This window comes from Dipodomys merriami, unplaced genomic scaffold, assembly GCF_024711535.1.
Source record: "Dipodomys merriami isolate MVZ:Mamm:240054 unplaced genomic scaffold, mDipMer1.0.p SCAF_70, whole genome shotgun sequence".
NCBI lineage: Eukaryota > Metazoa > Chordata > Mammalia > Rodentia > Heteromyidae > Dipodomys > Dipodomys merriami.
The window spans coordinates 643,649-657,150 of record NW_027206291.1 but is presented as its reverse complement, the minus strand read 5'-3'; the positions used below and the strand labels follow the sequence as shown (position 1 = coordinate 657,150).

Below are 13,502 nucleotides of genomic sequence, written 5' to 3'. Positions count from 1 at the left end.
AAAAGATGATTTTATCAAGTGGCATTTATGTCATCAAGAGGAGATTGCTTATAAAATTATGTCCTCAGCTGCGGCGAACGCCTTCTCGACCAGCGAGGAAGAACGACCACCACACCAGGAGTCTTCTCAGATCACGCTTTATTGGAGAGCCTTTTTACTTGTAGGAGAGCTTGAGCGCGAGAGAGCATGCACCCAAAACATGGCCGCTTATATAGGGAATAGGGACACGTGTCGTTCTATCATTGGTCATCTGCCTTTCACCGTCACCAGGTGCCACGGGATTGGCTGGGGACTCTATGTGGCTCGCGCATGCGCAAAGCCCAGGACCCACCGTCCCGCCAAGCACTGCCTAATATGGACCTCAAAGCTGCAAGGGAGTGGGCGGAGTCTAATTGCGTTCACCCTGGCTCCCTGCACTCAGCGCTAAGTGGGGAGTTCCAGCTATTTCTGATCCAAAGATGGGTATTTGGGGAGGGGGTGCGATTTGACTAGCATCAAGCATAGGAAAGCACATTTTGCAAGTGGATTCCATAGAAAACCTGACACCAACAAGGAGACTCTGGGGGTCAGATACAGGCAATCATTTCTACCTCTGGAGCATCAACAGTCCCATCTGACTCTGCATCTCTCGTCATCCTGGGCAAATGCTCCAGGCTCCGTACAAGGGCTGCTTCCATTCTTCCTACCTTGAAGTCTTCTCAGAGCCCTCTTGATGTCTGGGTTCCTGAGGCTGTAGATGAAGGGGTTCAGCATGGGGGTGACCACCATGTACATCACCGAGGCCGTGGCCGTAGTCTGAATTTTGGGTCACAGTGGAACTAATGTACACCCCAAGACAGGAGCAATAAAATAAGGAGAGCACGAAGTGGTGTGAAGAACAGGTGGAAACAGCACTTGCCCTGAGCTGGTGAGATTTGACAGATGAAGGAAACGATCTTGGAGGAGGAATACAGAATGCCAGCCAGGGGACAGAGCCAGGAACACAGCTGCCAGACAAGCACAGCAGATGACCTGATTCAGCTCCCAGAAAAAGCGTGGGATCACCACAGCAGTGCAGAAGGACGGCCGTAACACCGGAAGCTCCGTAACATAGAGTGAAGAGCATTCACAACCCAAGAGAAGAACCACCATGCACAGAGTTTAGAATCCATGATGGCCGCGTAATGCAGGTGTGACAGATGGCCACATAGCAGCCATAGGCCATCAGGGTCAGCAAAGAGATGTCCAATCCATAACGATGATGAAGAACTGCATTTGGGTGATGCAGCTTTCATACATGATAACCTTGGTGTCTGTGTGGATGTTCAGCAGCATCTTGGGGACGGTGGTAGAAGTTAAACCCGTGTCCATGAAGGACAGGTTGGAGAGGAAGAAGTACATGGGCGTGTGCAGATAGGAGTCGGAGATGATGGCCAGGATGATGAGCAGATTGCTAAGCACAGTGAGCAGGTACATGGACAAGAACAGCCCAAAGAGAAAGGGCTGCAGTCCAGTGTCCTCTGAAAGTCCCAGAAGTAGAAATTCTGAAGTCCAAGAGTTATTAGTTGGCCACGTGGACTTGAAGTAACTAGCAACAATGAGAAAAACACGGTTGAGAGCGCTAAGCAATACTAGCCTGGCAAAAATAAAATACTGCGGGTGGGTGCCAGTGGCTCATGCCTGTCATCCTAGCTACTCGGGAGGCTGAGATCTGAGGATCACAGTTCAAAGCCAGCCAGGGCAGGAAAGTCCATGAGACCCTTACTGCCAATGAACAACTCAGACAACCGGAAGTGGCACTGTGGCTCAAGTGGTAGAGAGCTCACCTGGAGGTGAAGAGCTGAGGGACAGTGCCCAGGCCGAGTTCAAGCCCCACGACCAACAAAAATAATAATAATAATAATAATAATAATAATAATAATAATAATAATAATAATAATAATACTGCATACGCACATTCTACAGACAAGACCTGAATTCTGAAGCTTCACACATGAATCTTCCCAGACTTGGAATTCCTGTCCCATTCTCCATCTTTGTCTATGAACCAAAAATGTTTAAATACCGTTTTTGCAATTCTAACAGACTACTTTCAAAAGCTATACTCTCTAAAGGAAGAAAATCGGGCAGAAATGGATGCATTTTTAGAGAAATACAAGTTGCCCAAACTGAGCAAAGAAGAAGTTAACCAATTAAATAAGCCAATATCCTATAATGAGATACAGGAAGCTATCAAAAGTCTTCCAACAAAAAAAAGCCCAGGACCAGATGGATTCACAGCAGAATTCTATAAGACCTTTAAACAAGAACTAATACCCATACTCCTCAAGCTCTTCAGAGAAACAGAGAAGGAAGGAGCTATCCCAAACTCATTCTACGAAGCCAATATCACACTCATCCCCAAACCAGGCAAAGACCCAACCAAAAAGGAGAATTACAGGCCAATCTCCTTGATGAACACAGATGCAAAGATCCTTAACAAGATTTTAGCTAACAGAAACCAGAAACACATAAAAAAAAATAATTCACTATGACCAGGTAGGCTTCATCCCAGAGACACAGGGATGGTTTAACATACGTAAGTCAATAAATGTAATCCAACATATCAACAGAGCCAAGGTCAAGAATCACATGATTATCGCTACAGATGCAGAAAAGGCCTTTGACAAAATTCAACATTCATTCATGCTAAAAGCTCTGGAGAAAATAGGAATAGAAGGAACATTTCTAAAAACAATAAAAGCCATTTATGACAGACCAATAGCCAATATTATACTTAATGGGGAAAAGCTACAACCAATTCTCCTAAAATCAGGAACTAGGCAAGGATGCCCACTGTCTCCACTCCTCTTCAATATAGTCCTAGAACCCTTAGCCAGAGCAATAAGGCAAGAAAAAGACATTAAAGGGATCCGCATAGGCAAAGAAGAAGTTAAACTATCCCTTTTTGCAGACGACATGATACTATACCTCCACGATCCCAAAAACTCCATCCCCAAACTCTTAGAAATCATAAATCACTTCAGCAAAATAGCAGGATACAAAATAAACCCACAAAAATCAGTTGCCTTCCTATACACTGATAATGTACAGGAAGAGAGGGAAATAAAGGGAGCAACCCCATTCACAATAACCTCCCGAAAAATAAAATATTTAGGAATTAACCTAACCAAAGATGTAAAAGAACTATTTAATGAGAACTATAAAAAGTTAAAGAAAGAAATTGCAGAAGACACTAGGAAATGGAAAGACCTCCCATGCTCCTGGATAGGCCGACTTAATATAGTAAAGATGGTAATACTTCCAAAACTAATATACAAATTCAACGCAATTCCTATTAAAATCCCAATGACGTACATCTCTGAAATACAGAAAACAGTCCAAAAATTCATATGGAACAACAAAAGACCTAGAATAGCCAAAACAATTCTAGGGGATAAAGACAATATGGGAGGGCTATCCATGCCGAACTTCAAACTCTATTACAGAGCTATAATAACAAAGACAGCATGGTACTGGCACAAAAACAGACCCGAAGACCAATGGAACAGAATAGAAGATCCAGAAATAAATCCACAGGCCTACAGCCAGCTGATATTCGACAAAGGAGCCAAAGACATACAATGGAAGAAACACAGCCTCTTCAACCGCTGGTGCTGGGAAAACTGGGCAGCCACATGCAGAAAACTAAAAGTGGACCCCAGCCTATCACCATGCACCAACATCAACTCAAAATGGATTAAAGACCTTAACATTAAACCTGAATCTCTGAAACTACTGCAGGACAGAGTAGGAGAGACACTTGAACTAATAGGCAAAGGAAGGAACTTCCTGAACAGAGTCCCAGGGTCACAACAAATTGGAGAGAGACTCGACAAATGGGACTACCTTAAAAAAAAAAGCTTCTGCACAGCTAAATCTATCACAACCAAGCTAGAAAGACAACCAACTAATTGGGAAAAAATATTTACCAGCAATATATCAGACAAGGGGTTAACATCCTGTATATACAGGGAACTCAAGAAACTAATCCCTCCCAAACCCAACAAACCAATTACTAAATGGGCAAGGGAACTAAAGAGGGACTTCTCAAATGAAGAAATAAAAATGGCAAAGAAACACATGAGGAAATGTTCATCATCCCTGGTGGTGAAGGAAATGCAAATAAAGACAACCCTGAGATACCACCTTACCCCAGTCAGAATGGCCCACATCCACAAATCAGCCAACGACAAATGCTGGAGGGGATGTGGAGAACGAGGAACGCTATTACACTCATACAACCACTTTGGAAAGCAGTCTGGAGGGTCCTTAGAAAGCTAAAGATTGACCTCCCTTACGACCCAGTCATACCACTTCTAGGCATCTACCCTGAACAACAGGAACCAATATACAAGGACACGTGCACCTCCATGTTTATTGCAGCACTGTTCACAATAGCCAGGATATGGAAACAACCCAGATGCCCCACCACAGATGAATGGATCCAAAAATTGTGGTATCTATACACAATGGAATACTATGCAGCCATTAGAAATGACAAAATAATGGCATTTGCAGGGAAATGGATGGAGCTAGAAGGAATCATGTTGAGTGAGGTAAGCCAAGAACGAAGAGACAAACAGTACATGGTCTCCCTGATAAGTGGATGATGAATCCAAAATGTTAGGTGATATGACAAAACTAACAGGACTTAAGAAACAAAGAACTCCCACTCATCTGGTTGAACCACTACTAAATATCCCCATGCTGCTGATCACATATATGGTATATAACATATGAGCACCGTTATATATTACAGACTGTGATAGACAATTTGCTCCAGGAAAGTTAGAATGAACTTGTGACTTTAAATGAGCATCATTATTCCACAATACTGTGAATTTCCGGAAATTAAGTAATCACTTAATCACAATAAAAAAAAAAAAAAAGAACCTTGGGGAAGGGAGGGAGGGAGGGGATGGTAGGGGGAAAACAATGGAGGGGGTAACAATGTTCAACAGGAAGTGGAAGTGTACTCATTGCCTCACTCATGTAACTGTAACCCTCTGTATAGTATCTTTACAATAAAAAAATTAAAAAAAAATAAATAAATAGCGTTTTTGCCCTGATAGTTCACACCTGTCATCCTAGCTACCCAAGAGACAGATGGATTTTATTCCAAGCCAGCCTGGGAAGGAAAATGTGTGAGATTCTTATCTTAACATCAAAAATCCCATGGCTCAAATAATAGAGTGCCAGACTTTGGTCAGTGCCCAGGGTCTAAGTTCAAACCCCAGGATCAGCACCAGAAGAAAACATAGAATAGTTGGGACTGGGAAGGTGGTTTAGAGGTAGAGGGCTTGCCTAGCATGCATGAAGCCCTGGGTTCAATTCCTCAGCACCACATACACAGAAAAAGCCGGAAGTGGCGCTGTGGCTCAAGTGGTAGAGCGCTAGCCTTGAGCAAAAGCAGCTCAGGGACAGCGCCCAGGCCCTGAGTTCAAGCCCCAGAACTGGCAAAAAAAAAAAAAATAGTTGGAGTGATTGTAATGAGCCATAAATGTAAAAGAGGGGGTGTTTAGTGAGGATCAGGAAGGGAGAGGGGGGAGGGGGGAAGCACAGGACTAAAACACTATATATATACATACACGTGTGTAAACGTGTATATATACATGTGTGTATATACACATATGCAAGTATTATGTATGTGTGTACATACAGATATGCACACATACACATACATGAGGAACTAAAGACCCGAGAATAGAAGTAACCTTTGCATATTAGAGACATGTCAAGAAAAGGAAATACAAGATTTTAATAGATGGGCAAAAGCATCCTGAAAAATATCAGAAGGTTCTAAGCCAGAGGCAAATATAAGCAGCAAGAAAACAAAGTCCAAGTTTTAAAAAAAAATTCTGGGCAACATATTAGAAGTCAATAGGGAAATTGTAAACTGAACCCTTCCAGGGGGAATATGACAAACGGACCTGGGAATAGGAGCAAATGAAAATCTTGCTCCACCTCAAGTGGCTGTATTTTCCTGCGTAGGTAATAAGCTCTTTTTTCTCTCCCATCTGATGAAACACTCTTTCCATCCTCCTCTCATTGTGTCTCCATGACCAACACTTATGTCAACAGTGAACTACACCGCTGAGCTCCTGCCCCTTCCTAGCCCTGGACACGAACACATCCATGCATTCCTCAAACCAGCAAGCGATCACGAGCAGCGCTCAGGTCTTGGCTGGGCTACCTTGGGTCAAGGTGACCACTGGTCAATATTCTTGACAACTGTCTCAGCCAACACCGCTGGGCTCCAACTCACCAACATGGGTTCTCTGCATAGAAATTCTCCACTTGGAAAATTCAAAAATCCCTTTTTTGACCATTTACTACGTGATGGAGACTAAGCTATACATCCAGGCATAATAAATAACCACAAGGGCGCAAGCATTGGTCCCCAAGCTAGAGGAAGACTGAAAAGGGATGGTAGGGAAAAAACAAAGGAGATAACAATGCTCCATAAGAAATGGACTCATTGCCTCACTCATATAACTGTAAACCCCAGTACAGTATCTTTACAATAAAAAATATATCCTAAAAAATTAATTGATAAAAAAAGAAATGGCTGTCTATAATTAAGACAGCATCAGAGGAGGGATTTATAGCAGGTCTGCTCATTAGACTGTCCCCTTCCTCTTATTCCAGGCCTGAGTGCGTAATTCTCCCTTAGGGATGTCACTGCCAAGAAGCAATTTTTTTTTTCCGTTCTGAGATTTGCTGTTCCCAAGACACTTGGCCCAGCACAACGTACAACAGTCTTCATTAACGTGCTTCCATTCACTCTCCTCGCTTGCATCAGCCCAAACTCATAGCTAGCACAGCCCTCCACTAAGAGTTTGCAGAAGTCTACGAATGAACAACTTTACTTCACTGGTTTCCTGGCCTCCACAAACTCCTGATATCTCAATAAACTGAATAGCTGGATGCCAGTGGCTCACATCTGTCATCCTAGCTAATCAGAAGGTTGGATATGAAGATTGTGTTTCGAATCCAACCTGGCAGGAACCTGTGTGAGACTCTCATCTCCAATAAACTATCAACAACTAGACCAGAAGTAGCACTGTGGTTCAAGTGGCAGAGCACTAGACTTGACTGAACAAACTCTGGGACAGCGCCCAGGCACTGAGTTCCAGCCCCAGGACACACACACACACACACACACACACACACACACACACACACACACACACACACACACACACACACACCTGATTAACCCTAATTTAATTAAGGGAAATCCTGAGTCTCTCTCTGACTCTCTCTGTCTCTCTGTCTCTGTCTCTCTCTGTCTCTCTCTGTCTCTCTCTGTCTCTCTCTGTCTCTCTCTCTCTCTCTCTCTCTCTCTTTCTCTCTCTCTCTCTCTCTGTGTTCTGATACTGAGACTTGAACTCAGGGCACTGTGCCTAGGTTTTTTCACTCAGAGCAGGTGCTCTACCACGTGCACCGCAAAGTTCTGCATGAGCCAGTTAGGAGCCGCACGAGAGGGGGTCAGAGAGGACGTCCATGGGGTCAGGACATCACTGTGTCCTGGACAATGCGCAGGCCCTGGGGAAAAATCCTCTTCCCCATCACCACGGCTGCCCCACAGGAGCCTGGGAAATTCTAGACTCACTTCCTGTCTCCAGAAACCTTTGTGATGTCACGGTGAACGTAGCCAATGAGAGAACGTGATGACAGTCACAGCTGCCCACAATGATGGTGACTGTGGAGACTCTGTTCTGTGGCCGTGAATCGCTCTGAACTTCCAGGACTCCTCAGCTCACACGTGAACTGCATCACGAGGGGGGACTTTACGAGCTGGTACGAAAGCAGCGCCATGGCACACACTTGATTTGCCTGCCGAGAGGCGAGAATACAACAGAAACCATAGTGCTCGCAAGAAAGTCAGCTCTGGAGACTGGAGTCCTGGCTCAGCTGGGAGAGCACCACCAGCCTGTGGGCAAAAGCATCGGCCACTGAATTTGAGTCCCGGTCTCAGACCAAAAGAAACAAGAGAAACAACGACGATGCTGACATCTGAAATCCTGACATGAGCGCTGAGGAGTGGGGAACGTGGCTGGTGGAGAAACTCAGAACACGCACCTTCCCTGCACGCTGGACCGCAGGTATCAGTATGCGACTGCGATCGCACCCGGCAAGCTGGACACCGGCCAGGGTCGGGAAACTATTGTCTCAGAGAAATGTCCACATATTCATATTCATTGAAATGCTGAAAATAGCCACGATAGGCAAGCTGCCAATGTCTGCATTAACGATGAACAACGGATGATGGTACATCTATACAAACTGAGTAGGGGAGGCAGGGAAGGTGGCTCAGTGGTAGAGCGCTTGCCTCGCATGCATGAGGCCCTGGGTTCGATTCCTCAGCACCACATAAGCAGAAAGAGCCAGAAGTGACGCTGTGGCTCAAGTGGTAGAGCGTTAACCTTGAGCTGAAGAGCTGAGGGACAGCGCCCAGGCCCAGAGTTCAGGCCCCAAAACCAACAACAACAACAAAAAAAAAACTGAGTAGGATCTGGTGCCAAGTTCAAGTATACACACACACACACACTCACACACACACACACTCACACACACACTCACACACACACTCACACACACTCACACTCACACACACACACACACACACACACTCACACACTCACACATCAGCTTCGGAAGTCAGCTCATATGTAAATATTCTGTCTCTGATCTCCCCTCCAGCTCCCTCCAGGTGGAGGGAAAAAAATGACATATTTCCTTCCACTCATTGCATAGATAACAAGGGCCATCTGCCCAATTCAGTATTGAAAAGGGCTTCAGAAATGCCCACTATCTGCTAATGCTGAGTATCTCTACTTGTGTAGATGACTTTTTTTTCTTTAGCATACTCATGGACTTCATTCTATTATTGGTATTTCTGTTTCTCAAAATATAATAATGGGCAATTTTGTTTTTGTTGGTTGTGGGACCTGAACTCTGGGTCTGGGCTCTGTCCCTCAGCTCTTCACCTCAAGGCTAGCGCTCTACCACTTGAGCCACAGCGCCACTTCAGGCTTTTTCTGCTTATGGGGTGCTGAGGAATCGAACCCAGGGCCTCATGCATGCAAGGCAAGCACTCTACCACTGAGCCACTTTCCCAGCCCATAATGGGCAATTTAAAGCAAGGCTCATATCTTCTCTCAATAATATCACTCAGAAAAAAAATAATAAAAATAATATCAGTCAGAAACAGTGAATACAATCAATGATAGAGTCAAAAATTTGTGTCTATACTCATTCAATCTACATAAAGGAAAATGCAGAACCCTCCTAATTACCCCCAATCAGGAGATTTTGTGTGTGTGTGTGTGTGTGTGTGTGTGTGTACACTGATCCTGGAACTTGAACTCATGGCCTGGATGCTGCCTCCTGAGCTTTTGTGTTCAAGGCTAGTGCTCTACCACTGAGCCATGGCGCCACTTCTGGCTGTTTGGTGGTTAATTGGAGAGAAGAATGTCACAGACTTGGCTGCCCAGGCTGACTTTGAACCATAATCCTCAGATCTCAGCCTCCTAGGAGGCTAGGATGACAGGAATGAGCCATCAATACCTGGTTCAGAAGAATTATTAAATGAAAGAGCCTCAGTAAACACGAAGGATGTGTGTTTCGATTTTACAGTGGAGCCTTTGAACATTTTTCAAAGGGAACATGTTTACAATTAAGTAATAAAGGCAAAGTTCAAAAATCTCATCTCGTGTCATGGTGCTTGTGTGAGAAATAAATTTTATTTTTAGGAAGCATTGGAACAAAATGCTTCAAAGGATGATACAAATTGGGATTGTGGAGTTATTTTGGTTTTCTTCCCTGAGGCTAGGGTTGTTCAAGAAAATCGCATTTCTTCAAGGCAGTATTGAGATTTGAACTCAGGGCCTCACGCTTGCTTGGCTTGTCAGCTTGCAGGTGCTCTACTCCTTGAGCCATGCCTTCAGTTGTTGGGAAAACCATTTGGAATCCACGCAGACCACAAAGCACGGGAGTTGGTTAAGGAGGGAGAGCTGAGCCCTAAATTCCAGTGTGGATGTTCTGCATGTCAGGGCTGAAGAGAAAAGAAAGCCCTGGAAAACCCAGGGTCACGGAGGGAGAATGGGAGCGGCAGGGACCTGGGACAGATTCTTTTCCATTGCAGACACATTTCATATTTCACACAGAACAAAAGAAAACGCTCTGTTTCTCCACTGGACCCCCGAGCCTTCTGGGAAATTTTTTCTTACTCTCATTTCCTCTCAGGAACCTGGGTAGAGAGGCAACTTTTCAGATTATTATTATTTCTCTTTGGTTGCATTGCTCACTACAAAGCACACACTGTGTGTAACCCCCAAAAACAGACACCACGTCGATTGAGATGCATCATATTCATAAGCAGCTTCATAAGAGGCAACTCCTTTGTACAACTACTTAAAATAATAAAACAAAGCAAGGTAAATGTACATCTATTATTTGTGCATAGTTATGGGGTGGACTGTGATTTTTTTTTGAGTAATTGGAGATGAGAGTCTCACAGACTTTCCTGCCCAGGCTGGCTTTGAACTGTAGTTCTCAGATCTCTCCCTCCTGAGTAACTAGGATTAAATGTGTGAGCCACTGCCGCCCGGCTGGAGTGTTTCTTTTGAGATATAGATACGTGTATGTACAGATATAATGTAATAATCAAATCAGAGGTTTTAGTGTATTCTCTCAGGCATTCATTTGTTTCTAGTTCCTCGTGTTTGGGAACATTCCAATCCTTTTATTCCAGTTATTACAAAATATGCAGTATGAGCTGGGCACCAGTGGCTCACACCTGTAATCCTAGCTACTCAGGAGGCTGAGATCTGAGGATCATGATTCAAAGCCAGCCCAGGCAGAAAAGTCCCTGAGACCCTTATCTCCAGTTAACCAACAAAACGCTGGAAATGGATGGAGGTGTGACTCGAGTGGTAGAGTACTAGTCTTAAGTAAAAACGTTAAGGGGTAGCACCTAGTCCCTGAGTTCAAGCCCCAGTACTGGGAAATTGGGTAACTGAATTGTATAGAGAAGACAAAATCAGAGAAATTCAAACTCCAGGTTAAAAGGGAAGGGATATGCTGGCCATCCATTGTCTGATGAGGTAAAAACAAAAACAAAAACACTCCCAGCCTGCTCCCGAGTCTTTAAAACCTGCCGTCACCCACAATTCAGTCTGCAGACCGAGGGCATTTTCATACTGTCTGCCACTAAGAGTTTGTTCAGAGCCCTCTTGAGGTCTTTGTTCCTCAGGCTGTAGATGAAGGGGTTCAGCATGGGGGTGACCACGCTGTACATCACCGAGGCCGTGCCCGTTGAGTGTGAGTTTGGGGTCACCGCCGAGCTGAGGTACACACCCAGGAGTGTGCCGTAAAACAAGGAGACCACGGAGAGGTGAGATGCACAGGTGGAGAAGGCCTTGTACCTCCCCTGGGCTGTGGACATGGCCCGGACGGAGGAGACGATCTTGGAGTAAGAATACAGGATGCAGGCAAAGGGAACGAAAGCCAAAAACACAGCGGCTAGGTAGATGACCAAATCATTGAGAAAGGTGTCGGAGCAGGCGCTGTGGACCACCTGGTTGAGCTCACAGAAGAAGTGGGGGATTTCTGAGTGGGCACAGAAAGACAGCCGCAGCACCATCAAGCTTTGTAAGATGGCGTGCGAGACACTCACCATCCAGGAGCCCAGCACCAGCCCCACACACAGCCGGGGGCTCATGATGGCCGTGTAGTGCAGCGGGTGACAGATGGCCACGAAGCGGTCATAGGCCATCACTGTCAGCAGGAAGATGTCCATCACTGAAAACAGTAGGAAAAAATACATTTGAGTAAGGCAGGATTGATAGCCGATGGCCCGGCTGTGCGATTGGATGTGGAGCAGCATCTTGGGGACAGTGGTGGAGGTGATGCAGACGTCCACCAGGGACAGGTTGGAGAGGAAGAAGTACATGGGCGTGTGCAGACGGCGGTCAGAGGCGGTGGCCAGGATGATGAGCAGATTGCCAAGCACGGTGAGCAGGTACATGGACAGGAAGAGGCCATAGAGCAGGGGCTGCAATTCGGGGTCCTCTGAAACTCCCAGAAGAAAGAATTCCAAACTCTGCGTGTCATTCTCGGGTTCCATGTGGTTGCTCTGGCTAACAAGAAAGGGAAAATAACACCACGCAGGTCTCCAACTGCAAGCTGAATAAAAGGCTTTCGGTCATATGTATCCTGCAACTGTGACACTAGTTCCAAAGTTTTCTGTGTGAATTCTCTCCCCCATCTCTGTTTTCTAGTGGGGGGAAATTCTCATTCCATTCTCAGCTTTTTCTCTAGAGGTCATGTATTTAAAAACAGAAACAAACTCCAATTTCTTTTGTTCATTTGAGGAACGCAATGTCATGATGATCAACTTGCAGCTAATTTCTAGGAAACAAAAGGTGTGTGTTCAAAAAGAAAACAACAACTAATGTTAAGCTGGACACTGGTAGCTCACACACGTGTGGTCCTAGCTACTTGGGAAGCCAAGTCTGAGGATCACAGTTCAAAGCCAGTCTGGTCAGGAAAGTCTGTGACACTCCTATCTCCAGTTAACCAGCAAAAAAAAAAAAAGCCAGAACCATGGAGTTGTGGCTCACGTAGTAGAACACCAGCCTTGAGCAAAATGTCAATTGAGAGATCAAGACCCTGAGTTCAAGCCCCAGTAACAGCTAGCATGCACACATGCACGTATGCACATACACACAGAGTAAATATATACATATATATGTAGTGCATATATATCTGTGTGTGTGTGTGTGTGTGTGTATATATATATATATATATATATATATATATATATATATATAATGTACTGGTGGGAAGTGGAAAAGTAAATCTTACAGACTTTTTGCCTTGTGGGAAGGGTCAGGGAGAATGGTGAAGGTAAATTGTATGGCTGTATCCTAAATGGTATATTGTCTATGGATGTGTGAATACACATGAATTTCATTAAATCAGATTTATAAATCAAATGCATTCACTTGCCTTAATGATAATAAAACCATAAAAAGAAGTTCTCTTGCTGAGCACCAGTAGCTCACACCTATCATCCAAGCTACTTGGGAGGCTGAGATCTGAGGATTGCGGTTCAAAGCCAGCGCTGGCAGGAAAGTCCGTGAGACTCTTATCTCCAATAAGCCACTCAGAAAAGGCTGGAAATGGAGCTGGGACTGAAGAGTTGGAGTGCTAGCCTTGAGTACAAAGAGGCTCAGGGACCATACGCAGGCCCTGAGTTCAAACCCTAGGACTGGCTAAAAATAAAAGTTCTCTCTCTCCCTTAGCTCTGAGCTTTACAACAGACGGGCACCTAATTTCTCCTCTCCCCTGATGAACCGGAGCCTCCTTGGATGTGTGTTCTACTAACTGAAGCCACCCTTAGTCTGTCCAGCTCCCTCCCACCTGGGTTTTCTCCACCTTCTCTTCACTGTCGATAAGAACCCTGCATCGCT

The 13,502-nt window shown here is 44.9% G+C and overlaps 1 protein-coding gene and 1 pseudogene across 1 annotated transcript; both read right to left on the bottom strand.

The window, feature by feature from the left end:
* Positions 1 to 600: 600 nt before the first annotated feature.
* Positions 601 to 7,842, bottom strand: LOC138817571 (olfactory receptor 7A40-like; annotated as a pseudogene).
* A 3,346-nt stretch (positions 7,843 to 11,188) lies between these two features.
* On the bottom strand, positions 11,189 to 12,154 carry LOC138817570 (olfactory receptor 7A10-like). Its single transcript, XM_070008031.1, has one exon. The coding sequence runs from the start codon at positions 12,152 to 12,154 to the stop codon at positions 11,189 to 11,191; it is 966 nt and encodes a 321-aa protein (XP_069864132.1).
* Between the last annotated feature and the right edge of the window lie 1,348 nt (positions 12,155 to 13,502).

Coding starts and splice junctions, on each gene's coding strand:
- LOC138817570 (XM_070008031.1), bottom strand. CDS start 12,154: ATGGAACCCGAGAATGACACGCAGAGTTTGGAATTCTTTCTTCTGGGA.